We start from the raw sequence: 19,104 nt of genomic DNA on the forward strand, positions 1-19,104 counted from the left end.
CCTAGTTCCTGTCCTTGAGCACACATGGGTCTTCATGGTTGTACTTAGCATATGCTGGAGTAGAACACCTTACAGGCAAGGGAGAAGGGGCTGGAATAAAAACGAAGACAGAGTTGGGCTGTGCTATTCCAGGTTCTTTGAGCTGTAGAAAGAGAAGGATCCAAGGCAAAGGGGAGAGGTGGATTTTTGGCAGGAGGGAAGATGGCAGCACTCCCAAGATGCCCAGGGCGGGGCCTGATACACACACAGGATACACAGAAAAGGAGCCTTAGTCTGGTTTGTGAATGGCCAGCTTGTTCTGGAAAGGCAAAGGTTGTGAGTTTCCCTGCACACAGGCAGGCTCTGGGCCAGGCAGGGCAATCAGGCCAGGTGCCCACAGCTGTGCCAGCCCCAGGGGAGCGAGCTATCTGAGCTAGGACCAGAATCCCGAACTCTCTGAACTGTCTGCAATCAAATTCCTGGTATTTCCTGAGCATATTTTCCTTTGGTAATAGCTTGGATACCTGCTAAGTCATGTTGATTGCTCCCACCTCCCTCTGTTGTTTTAATGGAGCCAAAGGAAGGTTCCTGCCAGCTCAGATAATTACTCAGAAATAATACATTCCCACGATGAGGAGGATGTCCTTCATTGAAAAGGAATGTGGCATAGAAAGATAAGAAAAGGGAAAGAAAGCTTTGGGGCTGGAAAGGCTGATTTGGGGCTGGAAGGAATCATAGCAAGATAGTTTACAATGGTGGTCTCAACTGGGGGCGATTTCAGGGGACATTTGGCATGTCTGGAAACAGTCTTGGTTGCTGTAACTAAGAGGAGTTGTTATTGGCATCTACTGGGTAGAGGCCAGGGATGCTGCTCGCATCCTACACGGCACAGGACAATCCCACCACAATTATCCAGTCCAAGATATCCACAGTGCTGAGTTTGAGAAACCCTAGTTTAGAGGAAACAGAAACAAAATCAGAGCTATTTGGGTTTGTGAAAAAGAACAAAAATGTGATCAGAGACACATTTAAAATAGTCTGAAGATGAGAAGAATGAATAGTCTTAGAGGATATAAATAGGGAATTTAGAAAGATTCTAGGCTGAAATGAGGAAGGGACCTGTGCAGGGCGGAAACTGTGCCTCCATCTCAGCAGCCTCCATCTTGCCCCACGTGCCACCGTCTGCTGCGCGGCAGATGCTCTGTGGATGTTTGTGTCTTCCTTTGGGTGAGTGTTACTGAACCCCTCCGAGTACATGCCTGGCTCTGAACAGATACAGCGAGGCAGGAGATTGGGAGCCTCCAGTCCACCAGGAGGACAGAGACACAGAGGACCAACCTCAATTCTGGGACATTAACACTGCAGAGAAAGGGGAGCTGACCTCTGACCCAGACACAGGAGGCAAGGCTGCTCAGTAGTAAGAACATTTGAGCTGGGCCCTGCCAGGTGAGGGGGAGTTTTCTGGAGGAGCCACAGAGTTGGCAGAGCAGCTCTATACCCTTGGGAAAGAGGAAGTAATTTGAATGAAACCCAAGGTGCGTGGGCCTGGTGGAGGGAGATCCCTTAAGTCAACAAAAGTGGCTTCACTGCTATCGAATAACCACAGGGGCCACAGGGACCTGTCTCCATGCCTGTCATGGGGACATAGATGCTTTTCTAGGCAGAGGCTTGTCCAGTCAGGATGTGTCCTAACGTAAGGCCAGAGATGTCAATCCTGAATGTCCCTGGGGCTGGAGGGGTCCTGAGCAGGATGTCCAGCTCTGGGGGCCTGTGGGAAAGCAGCTGGGAGAGTGGAGTTGATTTGTGGTCACAAAGGAGGGTTCGGCCAGGCGTGGGCTGAAGGACAGAGGTGGGCCTGGGTTTTCTTCCTGCAGGTGCACAGTCCAAGGACTCTCAGAGCGGCCTGAGAAATGCCCTCCCCCAAGCTACAGGGGGCACCTCAGTCCTCACCCACCTCAGGGTACGGGACTCAGCTGCCTTACTTGGGCCAGCCTGGCACCCCTCACTGCCTGGAGCCACCAGGAGAAACAGACTGGGGAACCCTCCAGGAAAGGGATGGCAGAGCCCAGGCCAGTGGCTTCTGGGTTAGTCTGATGTGTGCTCAGGCATCTGGGAAAGGCCTGGACATCCTGGTGAGAAAACATTTTAAATGGCCCATTTTCAAGACATGATAAGTCTAAGTACTGGCATCCAACCTGCGAATGTAACAAACCACACGGCTCATGCACCTAGGCCACAATAAGCGAACAGAATGTAGAGGAGGGGTCAGCCCATGAAAGGGAAGAAAGTTTTGTTATTGGGAAATTGAAACTTAAATGGGGAAGGGGAGTGGGGTATAACCTTATAAGGGGGAAAATGAAGCTTAGGCGATGTCAGGGAAGATTGTAACCCCATAGTACTTGACCAGTAGGGAACTGGGGAAGGGACATGCATGCTAGGAGATAAATTACATGTTGTGGCTGCCCCGGGTGTGCCTGCCTACCAGACACTCCGTCTTTCAAGACCGTTATTAAAAGTCTCACTTTCGCTGTTCTTCATGCCTCTAAGTCCATTCTTTGGGTTTGGATGAGTGAGTGTATTTCTCATATCCCTCCCCAGAGCTGATTATGATGGGGTCCTGTTTGGAGCCTGGGAACCAAGGTGCCACATTTGTGATGGTGGCCAAAGCCCTGGGCTGGAAGCTGGGTGGGCAGCCTGGCCCCTGCTCCATCAGCAACACTCTCTGAGATTGTGGGCAAGGCCCTTCCATATGGAGGCCTCAGTATCCTCCTCTATAAGATGGGGAGATTGAAGTAGAGGGTCTCTGAGCTCCCTCACCCTTGATGTGGCCTCAAATGGCTGGAAAGAAGAGGAGTGGGTAACAAATGTTTTCTCTCTCACACCCCAAAGTCAAGGCCAGTGCTCTGGAGGGAAACCCGCAGAAGTTCAGGCAACCATGAAGGAGCTGAGCCAAGAAGGCAGAACCCCACCAGCACGCCAAGGGCGATGCTGGCACTGTGACGTTGGACAAGGTCTGCCTTCAGAAGTCTCACTGTCCCCTTGTGTAAAAGGGAATTGATAGTGACAACTTCGGATGGTCCAGTTCAGAAGCAATTAGGAGCATGCCTGGCTGGTAGAAAGTGCTTACTAATGGTGCCAATGCCGCCATGGGTTGGAATGAGTCAGCTCTGTCCTTGGGCTCTGGCCTGGAAAACAGTGGGGACCAGGCCTCCTGGGGAGTGGGGTGGGGGCAGGTCTTTCACAGGCACTGCTGGGGTCTGCACAGGGGCACCCAGGTGGTGCACACTTCAAAGACCAGTGTCAGTCTGTGCTCTAGACTGGGGGTTTCAGAGGATTCAAGGATGTGGCTCTGTTTGTCAGTGTCCTGGGGGTTGTAACAAGGTGGGTCACCCCTGCTGGTAGCCGTGTGTGGTTCTTGACTCCCAGCGACTCCTGTGTCTCTTGGGGAGGACTGGGGCCCACCCTCCTGCCACATTTACAGAGTCTCCTTTCCCCACAGGGCCACTGACCTCGTTGTAATAGGGGCAGTTAGTGGACTCCTTCATGGACGTGTACTTCTTGTCATCGCCCACCTCCACGCACACCACGGGGTCCATGTTCAAGCCCACCAGCTGCCGGGCCTCGATCACCGTGATGCTGACCTACAGGCAGGAGAAGGGGAAGCCAGAAGGAAAGCTGCCTAAGCTTCGGAGCCCGGTCCCACAAAGGTCCAGGGGCTGGGGCAGCAGGGTCAGAGGGAGGGCCTGAGAGCCAGCACTGGCCTCCGGGACTCCACTCTGACCACTGCCTCTCATCTGCGGGGTGATCCTGGGCTCCTTCTCCTTCCAAGCCTCAGTGTCTTCATTTATAGAGGAGTATGAGTTGGCTAACCTCTAAGTCAGTGTTCACTAGACTTACCTTGCTGGGCTGGAGGGAGGGAGAGGCATTAAAAACCCTGATGCCCAGGCCATCTCCAGACCAATCCAATCCAATCCTGGGGCATGCAGCTCAGGCATCTGTATTTTTATTTATTTTTAGTTTAGTTTTTTGACAGAGTCTCACTCTGTTGCCTAGGCTGGAGTGGAGTGGCACGATCTTGGCTCACTGCAACCTCTGCCTCCTGGGTTCAAGTGATTCTTCTGCCTCAGCCTCCTGAGTAGCTGGGATTACAGGCGTGCACCACCACACTGGGCTAATTTTTGTATTTTTTATACAGATGGGGTTTTGTCATGTTGGCCAGGCTGTTCTCAAACTCCTGGCCTCAAGCGATCTATCTGCCTCGGCCTCCCAAAGTGCTGGATTATAGGCATGAGCCATCGTGCCCGGCCTGGCATCTGTATTTTTAAAGCTCCTAGGTGATGCTAAGTGCCCTGCATTCTTCCCTAGCGTTAATGTCTCTGCTTCAGAAAGAGCTGCCAAACCCATGTCATAGGTTTCATGCACTCAGGAATAAAGCTTTTAAAGTCTTCATTAACTTGCATTTAATTTCCTGCTCCAGGAATTCTCGTGTAAGCCTGCAAGCTTCTGATATGTCTTTGCGTTTCTGGAATTTGGCCCGCCCTTTCCACATTCCTGCCCCTTCTCCTTTTGCTGAATTTCTTTGTTTGAATGGCCAGTGTGGCTTTGGTGCCTGCCTGAGCTGCCTTTTTCAGCCTACTGATTATATGTTGTATATGCACTCTGCTGTGTCCTTTACATTGCATCCAGCTCTCTGCAATCTTACTTATATTCCTGGGAAGCCCTTTTTCAGTTGTTCATTCATGCAACAAATGTTTCCTGGAAACCTGCTGGAGCCAGGGATAGGTGGGATTGCAACAAATTCTTCCTTGTGGAGCTTACCACAAATGATTAATGGCTTTTTTTTTTTTTTTTTCACAGTGAATCTCTCTCTGTCACTCAGGTTGGAGTGCAGTGGCGTGATCTTGGCTCACTGCAGCTTCCACCTCCCGGGTTCAAGCGATTCTTTTGCCCCAGCCTCCTGAGCAGCTGGGATTACAAGCACGTGCCACCCCACCTGGCTAATTTTTGTATTTTTTTTTAGTAGAGATGAGGGTTTTACCATGTTGGCCAGGCTGGTCTTGAACTCCTGACCTCAGGTGATCTGCCTGCCTTGGCCTCACAAAGTGCTGGGATTACAGGCACGAGCCACTGCGCCCAGTTGATTATTGGCTATTTAAGCTAAAAAGACATAAGGAGAGAGAGAGACAGAGAGAGAGAGCCAGAGCACTGGTAATGTTTGACTTCACTACTACTTTTCCCGAATACTCATTTTAAGCCACCAGGTCTCATTTGGATTTGGAGGTGTCAGTTCCTGTCAGGGTGGCCATGGTGAGATGGATAGAGGCATGTACTGGGGATTGCTGAACTTGGCATTGAACCCCAGACCTAAGATGTTGCCAGGTGTGAGGGCAAATGACCATATAGCCTTGTGTTTTTCAGCTATGAGCAAAGATACCAACTACCCATAAGGTTGTGTGCAGGTTAAATGAGATCATGTGTGTCAAAATGCATCCTCAACGGCAGAAAGCTCTATAAAATGTGAGTGACTCCAATAGAATCTCCCTTTAGCTAAGCGGTTGATCTCTCAAGTAGGTGAGGCTGTGCATGATACTTAGAATGGTTGATTCACTTGCCTCTCTCAAACGTGTGTTTTAACAGAAAAGTCTTTCCCCAGCTAGAATAAGTGTGGACCTCAGTACATTCTTCTTTTTATTTTTTTGGAGACAGTCTCACTCTGTTGCCCAGGCTGGAGTGCAGTGGCACGATCTAGGCTCACTGAACCTCCACCTCCTGGGTTCAAGCTATTCTCCAGGCTCAGCCTCCCGCGTAACTGGGATTATAGGTGCCTGCCACCGCACGGCGTATTTTTGTAGTTTTAGTAGAGATGGGGTTTCACCGTGTTGGCCAGGATGGCTCAATCTATCCTCGTGATCCACCTGCCTCGGCCTCCCAAAGTGCTGGGATGACAGGCGTGAGCCACCGCGCCCAGCACATTTTTCTAATGAGACTCTGAAGGCTGCTCTTCATGCCTGTCATCTTGGAGGTTTCATGTTTTAGTTGTGCTTTGATGCAACTTCTAAACACAACTTTACTCGAGAGAATTATCTTCCCTTTTCATGAAAAAGAATAACCACTAAAATGATCATCCAGTATCCATCAAAGTCTGAAACACATCCTGAGGGCAAAGAAAAATCTGCACATCAGAAGTAATCAGGTTAAGGAAATAGAAATTCCAATATTAATGAGAACATTGCCAGGAAATGGGATATTTACAAATGAAGTGACACTTGAACTAGGAAGCAAACATTTCTGTTTCGAATGTGAAGTGCCAAAGGGACAGAAGTAAAAGCTTAGAATCTGGAGCTTCACAGAAGTTCAATATTCAGCACTCCTTCAGGGAGATAAAAAGGAAATAGGACTAATTAACTTAGCTCTGAGAAGTTTACTGTGAAGAGAGCAAACAGACACTAGAAGTCCTCCTTTGCACAATAGTTTATAGAGTTTTAACTTCCACGAACACTTTTTTGCCAAAGATTTTAAAAAACCCCATGAATTTTTCCGCAACTCATGCCCCCACCAACAATAAAAAAGGCTTTCTATAACTCAAGACTGGGAAGCAGACAGACGTAGTTTTGGCATCTGCTGAAGATAAGCCAGTGGCAAGTCACTGAAGATAAGCCACTGCCAAGAGAATGGTTAAGTTTTATGTTTTCCATCTCGAGGCATGGCCATAGGACCGGCTACTTGTCCCTGTCCCCCATTTCAGGACTCATACGTATCTCCCTTCCTCCCTGGAGCAGAGCCAGTGAAGGTGACAACCTGGACAGAAGCTCTGGCAGTAGAGGCGGAGGGTGCAGGCGGAGGTGGGCAGAAGCTTGAAGGAGCAATGGAGGGAAGAGAAGCTCCAGAGGGTGCTCATTGCTGGTTGAGGGGCAGCCCCGAGAGGAAGCTGAGGGCGCTGGAGAAAGACCACCATGTGCATGGTGTTGGGGGAAGGGGAATGCCATTCCTGCTGCCTCCCACCCCGCCTGGGGCTCTAGGAAGGAGAAATGATGCACTTGAAATAAAAAATAAAATACAGCTGCTCATTCTACAGGGTTCTGGGGGAGGGGCTTGCCCATCCTTCTCTCCAGTCATCAGCAAAGGACTCTATTTTCCCAGGGTGGAAGATGAAGAGGCAAACGGAGCCACAGCTGGGACCAACTGACCAGCTGACTATCCACCATCTCCTTTCAAGATAAGGGACATACTCCCCAGTGGCTTGATGAAAGCAATCACAAGGAATAATGCTGAGTAGTAAATCTATACCCCTGTCCTGGGGAAACCCAAGAGTAATGATGCTTTGTGACCTGCTTCCCAGGGACCTGATCCAGCTTCAAGAACATCCGCTGGGAGCTAGAGATGAGAGTTGGTGTGCCCTTTAGTACTGCCCTTCTGCAACATCCATTACCCACTCCCCACTTTTCCAGGTGGCAGAGATGTGACATGACCAGATTTGCATTTTCAGAAGATTGCTCCAGTGCTGACATAGAGGTTGGAGTGGAGGAGGCAATATGGGGCAGAGAGGCCAGGTAGAAAGTGGGTATAAGCATGCAATTGAGGCTGGGGACCTCAGGTCAGCGGCAGGGGCATGAAATGGAGGTGGAAACTGGAGAGATGTTGGGTGACAATGTATTAAGTCTTGGTGCCAGGAAGAGAGGGTAATGAAGAGACTCAAGACCCCTTGACCCACCAAGAACATGTCTGCCAAGTGCCAAGCATTGCTCACTCTGGTGGGGAAACTGCACATTCACAGGGGATGACTGTGGTTTCTTGCCTTGGAGACGGCAATAATCAGGAAAGAGTTTACATGTGACATGCATTCTAAATGGAAGAAACAAGGAGCATGGGAATGCCACGGTCCTTTTATCTCCAGGCTTCTTTCAGTGCCATAACCTTTAGAATGGTCCTGAACCCTCACAACCCTTCCTGGAGCTGAGTTCAGCTAAGTCTCCCCTCCTCTCACCACCGAGATGTCCTTCCTGAGGTCTTTATAACTCATCAAACCCAAAGTCTTCAAGAGAGTGAAGTTGCATCTGGTTTTATTGCTTTTTATTGTTTATTTATAATTTTCTTTTGAGACAGGCAGGGTCTCCCTCTGTCACCTAGGCTGGTGTGCAGTGATGCAGTCTCGACTCACTGCAACCTCCACCTCCCGGCTTCAAGCGATTCTCCTGCCTCAGCCTCCCAAGTAGCTGAGATTACAGGTATGCGCCATCATGACTGGCTAATTTTTGTATTTTTAGTAGAGACGGGGTTTCACCATGTTGGCCAGGCTGGTCTTGAACTCCTGGCCTCATGCAATCCACCCGTTTTGGCCTCTGAAAGTGCTGGGATTACAGGCATGAGCCACTGCACCCGGCCTGGTTTTACTGCATTATACATTGTATGCATTGGAAGTGAAAATAATTTCACATTTGCATCCTCATAGCTCTCTCTCAAATGTTTGCAAGGTGAGCTGTGAATGAACTTGTCAGGAAACACTGTGCTACCAGTTAAATACAACAACTGTTTTGTTCACTTCGGTTTAAAAAGGCTTTGGAGGGGACAATGTTTGGTTCAGTTAATAAAAGTCTCTGGTGGGAAGCAGTCTGAAAAGATGTGGAAAACAAGCACTAAGCAGCAAGAGGAAGATGAACCAGGTACCCGAAGGGAGCAGCTGTCTAGAAGTCTTGATATAGAGAAGTCAATTGTTCTGACAGCTGTGGCCAGACACCCCTGGCCTTGAACCCTGGCTCTAGCCTTGGCTAAATGTGGCAAGGACCTGGGACAAGCTCCTGACCTTCCTGGGGCCTCACTTTCTTACCTATAAAATGCAGTAACACATATATTTGGGTGGTTGAAGAATTACATTAACTTCAATGGAAACATATATATGGCTCCTAGTACAGTGCCTGGCACAGCATAAACCTTCAGAAATAAGTTTCACGAACAATAATGACTGTAGTTTTGATGTGCTCTTACCTCTCAGGCCAGTGACATCATCTCTGAGTTGGGGTCTTTGTTCTTTGGAAATTTTCTGTTCTTGGCACACAGAGAAACAAAACCCTGAACCTAATCCCTTGGAAAAGCCTTCGGAAGTCTCAGGACACTTTGTGTTTTGGGTTTTGGCAGAGGTGAGGGGGCCTGGATTCTCAAACCTCCAAGGAACCCAATGGCTTAAAGTTGTTTAAAACCATAGGGGCAGGTCCACTTCACATTGCCTGTGGCTGTTTTTCAGGCACCTGGGAAGACAGGTGCTGAGTAGGTGGAAATTAACTAAAACAAAGATGAAGGGAGATGAGGTATATTCTGGAGAAAACATGGCCAGATGTACCTTTTACATAGAAAAGTGCCATCTTATCCTTTCCTTCATCACCTGAGTGAGGGGAAGTGGGGTTTTCTGTAAAGAAGTGTTGGTGTGCATGGGGTCTGGGAACTAGGTATCAAAGATAAAGCTCTACCCTGGTAGACAGGGCTCACTCTGATTCTGGGGCCTGGTGCTGATACCCAGACAGAACATATCCAGGACAGAAGTGCAGTGGCAGCCAGGTGAGATCTCTTGCAAGCCCTGTCCCCTCTGAGCAGCCAGCATTCTCACTCAATGCTAGGAATGCCCAGCAGTCTTCTGATTTATAGCTGAGCCTTGTTAGCCTCCCAGGGAGAGTCTGGAGCAATGGAGGGTCCCTGGGCCTTTCCTGAGAGATGGTGTCCCAGCAGCCACCAGACATGCTCATCACCTGTCCCACCTGCACTGTTGGCCACATTCACATTCTTACAGCTAGCTGTCAACCTCTCTTTGTCTCAGTCTTTTGTCTCTAGTCTTAGAAGCATACAAATAAAAAAGTTGTGTTAATCTCATAAAATACAGAGAAGCAAAAAGAAGAACAAAAAATCACTCACATTCCCAGCATCCAGAGATAACCAGAATCGACATCACTTCCACCAATCAAATAATACAAAACAACAATTTAAAAATCATTCCAGGAAAACTTTCTTCAAAGGCCCTTATTTTAATGGTTTGAATACTTTCTTTGTAGTTCTCCTTGGTCTCTTTATGGTTTTGCTAGGTGCTTCTCACTTTATGAAGTCCAATGCTGAACATGAAATACTGGAAGGGCTTTGATTAGCATAGGCAGAGTTCTCAAGCTTTTCTTTGGGTTTGTATCTCTCTACTGATGGTATTTCTAGGAATGCCTCCCAGGAACAAGCTTACTTTGGAAACATATTCAGCTTGTGGTTCTCTATGACCCCTGGATCCATGCCTCAATATACTGGATAACGCACTTCCAGCTAGAATCCCCCACTAAAGCAGAGTCTGAAAGACATGAGGCCTCCAGGTGCCCACCTACCTGGTAATCCATGGGCCGCCCCGCACTTGGCTCCATCTTAATGTCTGGCTTAGATCTGAGGAACAGAATGTATCATCAGGCCTGGTGTATGGGGACTGCTTGTTGGGGGAGGAGGGCATGGACAGTGGTTAGACCTGGGAGTGGGCAGAGGGACAGAATCGTGGTCTTTAAACACTCAAGCACTGCCAAGAATAGTGGGGATTAGTTACCTTCAGAGGCCTCGACACAGAGAACTAATCATAGGCAGAAGTAACAGGGAGACAGACATGGGGTCAATAGCTTCAAATATGGGGTGGGCAGGTCTGTGGCTTCCTTGGGCTGGGAGGTATTCAAAGACCTGAGAAAAGGCCTGCAGTTGCTGTGCTCTGCTTTTGCAGGGAGAGAGGTGAGAGAAACACCCAAGAAAAAGCAGAAAAGGGTAAGATTAGGTTAGGAAAAAGCTGTCCATGGGCCCTGATTCTTCCCTACCCAAATTTCAATCATAGCAAGGTCCTGCCTGACAGGGTGGGAGCAGTTGGGGTTGTGGGGCTCCCATCCACTCACCGCTTGTTGGAGACATTAGTGGTGAGAGCTGTGACTGAGGCTAGAGACACCGAGTCAGGGATCCAGTCCATCCCCTAGCCGAATGGCCAGATGGTCAAGGTCTTCCATCTCCAGCACTGCTGGTTCATCTGGGGAAGATGAAAGACTGGTTAGGTGGGCTGACTGATGGTGAGATAGTGACTGTTTCTCCTTTTACTCTGGCATCCAGAAAGCTGAGAGTTAAATTCGAGGTTTACTTAGTTGCTACTGCTTAGAATGTTATGGTCTGAATAACTGCAATGTTTTTCTACCTAATCCTGATCTTGGATTTGAACGGATATTATGTCTGGTCTTGCCTTTTTATTTTAATTGAATGCTCTTTTATTGCATTGTACTTACTTAGGCACTGAATATCCCTTGTGGATGAAGGTAGGGAATAAAGAATCCATACTTTTGCACCTCTCAATAAATAGCTACCATTTATTGGGTGGATACTCTGTTCCAGGCACAACACCAGGACTTTACATGAGTATCTCTAGTCCTTAGAGCTGTGCCCTGCCAAGATGGGCATTATTCTCATGTCACAGGTACGGAAACGAAGGCTTAGGAAGTAACTTATCCATATCAAATAGCTGATGGAATTCAGAACCTAATGTACTGGTATTCATCTAATGAGATGCAGACATGTAGATTCCGAAAAGCCACCCAAGGATACTGGGTTTGGTCCTCAGCCAGCAGCTGTACTCTCTCCATTTAAGAAGGTGAAGGGCACGGCTGGTATTGGCATGGGGGCAAGAGGGTGGGGGAGAGAGTCTGAGGGCCATTGGGCCACAGAGGGGATGCTGGGGGAGGGCAGCTGGGAGCCCCAATGGTGGGCCCGTGATGGAGAAGATGGCCCCCTCCCAGCTCCCGTGTCCTCTCCATTTCTCCCCTTGTCTTCCTCCAGGCCTCCCTGCCTGTCTTCCCCTCTCCAGCCGCTGCTCTGAGAGGGCCCAGTGCCACCTGCTGCTCCAGCCTCCCAGGCTCGTTCCGCGCCCTCCAGCGCCCCCAGGACCTCCCCTAAGGCCAGGCTGCAGCCTGATGAGAGCGCGCTGGCGAGGCCTGCCGCCAACCCTGCACTAGTGGGACGCCGGTTTCCCCCCAGAAATAGGGAGTTGGCCAAACAGCATTTCTTGATGGATATTCTCTGCTCTAATTAAAACTCTGGGCTTCTGTGTGAAGAAGAAAGAACCAGGAGCAACGAGGGCGGGAGGAGCTTTGTAACCAGGCCCAGCCGATAGAGGGCGCGGCCCGTTTCCCTCCCTCGGCCCCAGGGCGGCCCCTTCCTACAGGGCCTCGCCTCACTGGGCGGGGCCTGGCCCTGGGCCAGCCAATGAGAGTCCATGCCCCTCCCAGATGGCTCTGGACGACCAATCCCAGGAGGACCTTTTGGCAGCTGGGCAGCGGCTGGCAAGCGGCGGGAGGGAGCCGCGAGGCGCGGGGCTGACTGGGGGACGCGGCGCCTGTCCTACCTGGTCTTTGAGTCTCCTCCTTGTGGGACCGGTTTTTGCCGAGCTTCATGGCGGAGAACACGCTCCTCCCGGCTCTGTGAGGAGGCCGCCAGAATGAGGTGCAGGGAGAGGGACGCGTGGAGGAAAACACACAAACACAGAAGAGCCAAACATGAGAGAACATATCAGAGAAGGGAGATGGACCCGGCCCCTCACCTACTGGTCCTGAAATAGGTCGGGATCTGTCTTCCCAAATTGGGAGCCATGAGGGGGAATGAGGGCAGAGAGAGACCCCTCCACTTCCCCCTTTGCCACCCTTTCACACACAGAGGAGAGGGATGGGGTCCCCAGCAAGCAGGGAACGTGGCCTTGAGCCGGGAAGAGCCATTTTAACTGGAGCTCCTCTGGGTCTTGGACTTTTCAGTCTGATCCCAGCCCCTCAGTCTAGTCTCCTCAGAGCTCCGAGCCCTGCCAGTGTCCCCACCCTCATCTTCCCTGGCTCAGCTGGTTGGAGAGAAAGCCCGAGGACCGGAGACAGAGCATCCGAACAGCGGGGCAGGGACCAGAGAGGACTCAGGGACAGAGGCCGGTGAGGAGATGGGAGATGTGGTTGATACGAGCTGTTCAGTTCTCAGATGGCCTCGGTGCTCAAAGCCTGACTTGTCTTTCTCCAGCCTCTCCGTGTTCTGGGATGTTCCTTGGTCCCCATGAAAAAGGGGGAGATAGGCCCTTTCCCATCTATCTTCGGTCTTGGCTTTTGCCCCTTCTACCTGTCCCCTCTCACTGCCGAATTCCCCTTTCCCCCAACCCCAGGAACTTATGGCAGGCTCCATAGTTCCTACCTCTTCCTCTGGCTTGCTGTGGCTTTGTGCCCCCAGGCGAAGGGCCTTGCAGTCCGGAGGACTGAGGAAAAGGGGCAGGGGTCCTCACTGCCCTTCAGTGATGTCCCTGCAGCCGAGCCTGTGGTTCCTGGTGCCAGGAAGCACCAGGAGCAGGATCAGCAGGGGGTAAAGTGCAGTGTTCCATTACCCCATCCATATTGCATGAGTGGATACCTGACTCCCTCCACTTCCCATTCTCCCTCCTCCTGGGTGTGGCCCCATCATCCTGTAGGCCCAGGTGGGGCCAGGTGCAGGCTCCAACCTAGAGCTCACTTACAGCAGAGTCCACCCTTTTTGGGTCACACATCTCCCTGTGGGGGCTTGACTATGGTTTCTAAGACCCCAGATCCTTGTTCTTTATGCTGGGCAATGGGAGATAGGGGAAAATCTTTCTGTCCTCAGGCAGATGACCTAGAAACCTCAAGCCTCTCTCCTCAGGATGGTGGAGCCAATCTTATTCCCCAAACCTGGCCCTATCCCAACCCCAGAGCCTTTCTTTACTGTTCATATTCAAGACAAAGCATGTTCATATCCCAGTGAGGGAGCAATTGAGAATCACCCTTTTCACATGGCAGCAGCTCACAATCTAGGGAACATTAGCATGTTCTTGAATTCCTAAAAAGGAATGGAAGAAGGCTGATGTGTCTGCACTCTTCGGTAGCATACCGGGGAAGAAAGGGAAAGAAAGAGGCTCTAAAATCAAAGCTGATGCCTTTGGAATTACTTTTAAAAGTTTCCTCCCTTCTGATGGGGGGAGGTGAGTTATACACACACACACACACACACACACACACACACACACACACACACACACACAAAATGGCCAAAAGCAGACTACAGAGGGCCAAAAGCCTTTCCAGATGTCTGCAATATCTGCAGATGTCTGCTCATCTCATCTTCCTGGCAATCCTCTGAGGGCCACATGCTTCTCCTCATTCAACCAATAAAAAGACTGAGGCTCAAGAGGTGAAAATAATCACAAGGTCACATGGTGAGTGGCAGAACTGGGATTGAAACAGAAAGCTCCTGTGTTCTAGGCCAGCAATATTTTCACTGCATCTCGAGTCCTTTGCCTCGTTGCCGTAGGACTGCACTCTTCCATGGGCATGAATCCCATCCCATCCTGACCATTTGGGATTTTAGTTAAAAGGCCCCAGGGCTGGCACCCGTAGGTACAGGTATGGTCTGTGTGCCTGCATAGTTTACAGATCAGGATGCTGTCATCTGTGGCATCTCACAGATCATACCCATGTTTACAAAGAAGGGGCTCATTCAAAAAGAACCTGAACACCCACACATTTGGGAAGGGGCAGCTGTGCATGTTAAATTGCTGGTGACATAACATTGAACAGAACAATGAACCACCAGAAATAATCGTGTGATGGTGAAGAAAGGACCACCCTGGCTGGCTTGCCCTGAAGCATCCTGTGGGATTTCTCCCTACCTGGTGGCCCCAAGGGCAGGAGTGCTGGCTGTCCTGACCCCTGCCATAGGCCCAGCCTCGGAAGTGTGGTTTCTGTGGGCCTCTTCGCGGGTCACTTCCTGTCTCAGGGGTTGGGATTCCTTTCTGCCCAGGCTTGCTGCTCAACTGTGTCTCTCCTGAATTACCCAGGAGTCTCCTGCAGGGCTCAGCATTTTACTTTGTACCATTACTTCTTGGCCATTCCTAGGCTGTGTTATTCTTGGAGTCCCCGGCCCTTCCCCATGTGTGACCTACATAGTTACCCTTTGCCATTTTAGCCTGCTCCAGCCACAGACTTCCCTCTCCCCTTCCCCTTCCCCACTTCCCCAGAGGGGAAGTGCTCTGAGATGGCAGGTCAGAAGCAGGCCCTGCCTGGAGAAGCCAGCTGCCCAGCCTGCTGGGATGGGATCTGGCCCTGCTGCCTGAGGCCCAGGGGGAGTGCAAGGTAGCAGGAAATGGTGGCTTTCAGAGGCTGGTCCCATGGACTCACCCGGGTGGAAAAGGACCTGAGGCATCCCTGGGGCACTTATGGCCCTTGAATTTGAAGGTCACTTTAATCCTTAACACCAACAGATTTGAAAGAAATGATTGAGGCTTTAAAAAACTCTACTTGTCCTGGTCCGGTGCGGTGGTTCACACCTATAATCCCAGCACTTTGGGAGGCCGAGGCAGGTGGATCACTTGAAGTCAGGAGTTCGAGACTAGCCTGGTCAACTTGGTGAAACCCCGTCTCTACTAAAATTAGCTGGGTGTGGTGGTGCACGCCTGTAATCCCAGTTACTGGGGAGGCTGAGGCAGGAGAATCGCTTGAACCCAGGAGGCGGAGGTTGCAGTGAGCCAAGATCGCACCACTGCACTGCAGCCTGGGTGATGGAGTGAGACTCTGTCTCAAACAAACACACAAACAAAAACTATACTTGTCCAACCATTTCTACTACACCTTGAAGCAATTCAAAGGAGAAATCTCTCCCTTCCAAGCCTGTACAATTTTAGCCCTCTGAAGTGGTAGTACTGGTAGCACTCCTGTGTGCCTGGGAATATCTCAAAAGGATATTGTCTTTGTCCCTTTGTTAAAAATGCAGAAATGTGTAGTGAAGGATGTAATTTCCAGAATTCTTACTACAGGCTCTGTACCTCTGATTGTCCTAGACTCGCTCTTCAGTGAATCTGAATTGTGATCAGTACAGCACGATGTCATCACTGCCACCGCCCTTTGTAATTTTCTGATCAGTAACACATCAGAAGTTCACTATGGAAAAGGTCTTTTCTGCCTGATTGTAGCACCAGTTCCTGGAAAGCAGTATGCCTGCTTCTCTTGGCAAACTGTAAAGGAGAGTTTTGAAATAAATGCCAACTTAATCGGAGAATTTTGAAGATAATCTATTTGTCTGAAACACTTAGATTTCAAAAAATCTAATTTGCTGATGAGGTGTCTGTTGTCCTGGTGTTTTATTGTTTTCAAAATAAAATTCTGCATTTGGTCTAGTTGAGTTCTACAATTACCAAAAATAGGATATGGCGAGAAACAGACAAAGAAAACAAGCCAATAATCAACTCAGTGAAAACTCACTTTACAACCAAATGGCTCCTTATTCTTGGGCGCATTAAAGCTTGAGAAGCGAGAGCCAAGGGGAGGCCAGTATCCCAGGACCCTCTGAGGATTTACCGTTTGAGTTTGTGTGGCTGCATTCACCATGGTCAGAATGAAGTGTACCTACAATCTAGACTGGTATCTTTCTCTAGAGGAAAAATGCTAAAATTAGTTCACTTATTGTAAACTATAAATATGATGATTTCTCCACTCATTTTATGGCCCAGATTTAGAAGTCTGTTGCTTGGCTGTGTGGTGCACACAGGGTTCTAGGAAGAGCTTAGTATTTATAATGACTTGGGAACATTCACCAAACTAAATTTAGTGACCCGAGTGTTTCATTAATTCAGGTCTCTGGGTTATTCTGAAAGTTAATAGAGACCTGACCCTAAATAAGCTGCAAGTTGGGTCCATTCACTGCCCAGGGCTTCTGCCACATGACTGGCTTCAACTGGAACTTCTAGGCTCATTAGCTCAGGCCTCAGGTAATCAATCAGGATAAAGACTCCTATCTATGAGAAATAGCGTCTGTGGTCCTTCTTTGCATTGCTCAAATAGCCCAGTTTTCAAAACCTGAGAGCATGTCAATCAAGCACCCCTAAATGGGTTTATTTAAAAAATTGTCCATGCTCCAAGACACGGAATTTCAAAATTTCAGTCTTTACAGGTGTCTTTGAAAGTGGGTTAAATTTCAGTTTTTGAAGAGCTTCCCATAGGTTGGCAGGATAGGCTGATCCTTTACACAAGAACCACCCTATCTCCAAACTGGCCCCTTTGCATACATGCCCATATTGTACCAGAAGGCTTGGGGTGCCCACACACTCTTGTCCTGACCGCAGGATTGTCAGGGAAGCTGTCTCTTCAGTTCTTGCTGGTGGCCCAGCCGTTTGCAAGGCTCAAGCAAGCAGCATCATGGAAGATGATGGGTGATTTCCCGTCTCCCCAAACCAGTCTATCCCAGAATGTCACACAATATGAGTTATTTTGTGGGTTGAATCTTGTTTCTCTACTTCAACTTAAATCTATTTCCATTTGTCTCTTCTCAGTGGAGATAGATACCAACCAGCTTTGCCACACATTAACATTTCAGAGATTGAAATCTGTTCCCACAGTTTTCTCTCCTCCAGGCTAAAGAGTTTAAATTCATTCAATCTCTTCTTAGAAATCTCATTTTCCTATTCTTTCAATAGTCCTATTGCTCTACACATAATAATAATAATACTATATGCCAGTTTACTTTATCTCATGTGTTAATTAGAGATGGTAAGAAATTAGGATGGAGAAGGGCTAGGGAACCAGTATTTTTGTGGACCTACTATGTGCTGGCACTGTGAGGCACCTCTTACTCCAACTGTAGCCAGTCAAAGGGATCAGGCCAGTCTGTGTCCCTAGGGTCTGGCCTGGGACAGACTGGGGAGCTGGGCATCAAGAAGGGCCTTAGAGCATCTCTGTTCTCAGGCAGAGAACCTGGGGATGAACGGGCTGCTCGTATCTCATTCATATACCCTTTACATCCAAGCATCTATGGAGAAACCCAAAGCCTTGAGGACTCCCTAAGAGGACTCCCCAGTTCAGCATTCCCCATCATCTCCAGCTGCCCTGGATTCAGTTCCCTGGCTCTGAGCCTTGACACATGCTCTGCCCAGGCTTCTTCCCTTACTGGGAACCTGGCAGACTCCTTGATCCTTCAGGTATCTGGGCTGGAGCTCTTCCTACACGGTGCCATTTCCTTCATCACTACAGAGTTAACACTGCATCATCATTGCTTTTGCTTGTGCATAACAAATGTGAGTTAGAACTCATACTTTTTTTGAAGCAATGAATGAGGCTGTGAGTTCCCCAGGATCTTAATGCCAGCAGATACTCCAGGCCCACACCAGTGTTGATCAGTTCAGACCCCTCAACACACAATCCTGATATTTCCATGATATCTTCAGATGAACTAATTCTTAATGTATTGAGGCCATAGTTTTGAGCAAATATCTTAAGATCTCTGGGGTTCGGGTTCCTCATCTGGAAGATAAAAAAGACCACACTCCTGGCTTTTCAGCTCTCATTGGTGTGTTTGGAGAATTAGATTAAATTTAGAGTACAGTCAAGTGCTCTAAACTTCCTGGGTCTATGGTGAGCTCTGGGTCAGAAGTCAGTTTCTCTGTGTTCTGGTTCCAGCTCTGCCCCTGTTCTGAGACTCAGATTTGTCATCTGTAAGAGCAGGTGTTGACTAGAGGCCTTCTCCAGTGCGGTCCGCCTTGGCTCCCCCTGCCCTTGTGAGATCCCGTTGCTAGAGTCCTCCAGATGTCAGTGTGCTTCTAGGGGTGCCTACGAGACCCACTCACAAGCCCCAGCCTTTGAATCTTTCCAGACCCTTGTGACTGGCCCTTCCCACCTGCAGGACCCTTTGCCTATCCTCTCCAGACAGCACCCTGACCTCCTTTTTCCAGGAAGCCTTTTGGGGAGATGAAGATAGAGAGGGCCGCCCAAATGGTGGCCTCTCCTTAGCTTTCTGGAGGTCTCCAGCTCCACCCATGACCTGCAGCCACAAAGCATACCCAGAGCTCCTCCTCCTTATGCCTCTAGCTGCCTGGCCCTGCCTAGCCCCTGTTGGGAGAGGGGTCCCTGAAGTCCTCATGCCCCTCTCCCCTTTGCCTGTAGCTGTCCCCTCCCTCCCAGGGAAGCCCAAAGGCCACAGGATGGGGGCTGAACAGTGGAGGAGGAACAAGACTCAGAGAGGAGGACGGTCACCCCTGAGAGCCCAGAGTGGAGACCAGAAGGCCTGGACACCTCCCACCCCCACCCTAACCCCTCCTCATCCCTCACCCCCATGGTCAGG

The 19,104-nt window shown here is 49.5% G+C and overlaps 1 protein-coding gene across 1 annotated transcript in view; it reads right to left on the minus strand.

Annotated features, from left to right (window-relative positions):
• The window catches only part of OTOF (otoferlin), a 102,190-nt gene that overhangs the window by 34,480 nt on the left and 48,606 nt on the right, over nucleotides 1-19,104 (minus strand). The window contains 5 exon segments of the mRNA XM_030921047.1: nucleotides 3,489-3,620; nucleotides 10,329-10,383; nucleotides 10,872-10,930; nucleotides 10,932-10,999; nucleotides 12,362-12,435. Of these exon segments, the coding sequence (XP_030776907.1) occupies nucleotides 3,489-3,620; nucleotides 10,329-10,383; nucleotides 10,872-10,930; nucleotides 10,932-10,999; nucleotides 12,362-12,435 (388 nt within the window).

Source organism: Rhinopithecus roxellana, chromosome 17, assembly GCF_007565055.1.
Source record: "Rhinopithecus roxellana isolate Shanxi Qingling chromosome 17, ASM756505v1, whole genome shotgun sequence".
NCBI classification, from domain to species: domain Eukaryota; kingdom Metazoa; phylum Chordata; class Mammalia; order Primates; family Cercopithecidae; genus Rhinopithecus; species Rhinopithecus roxellana.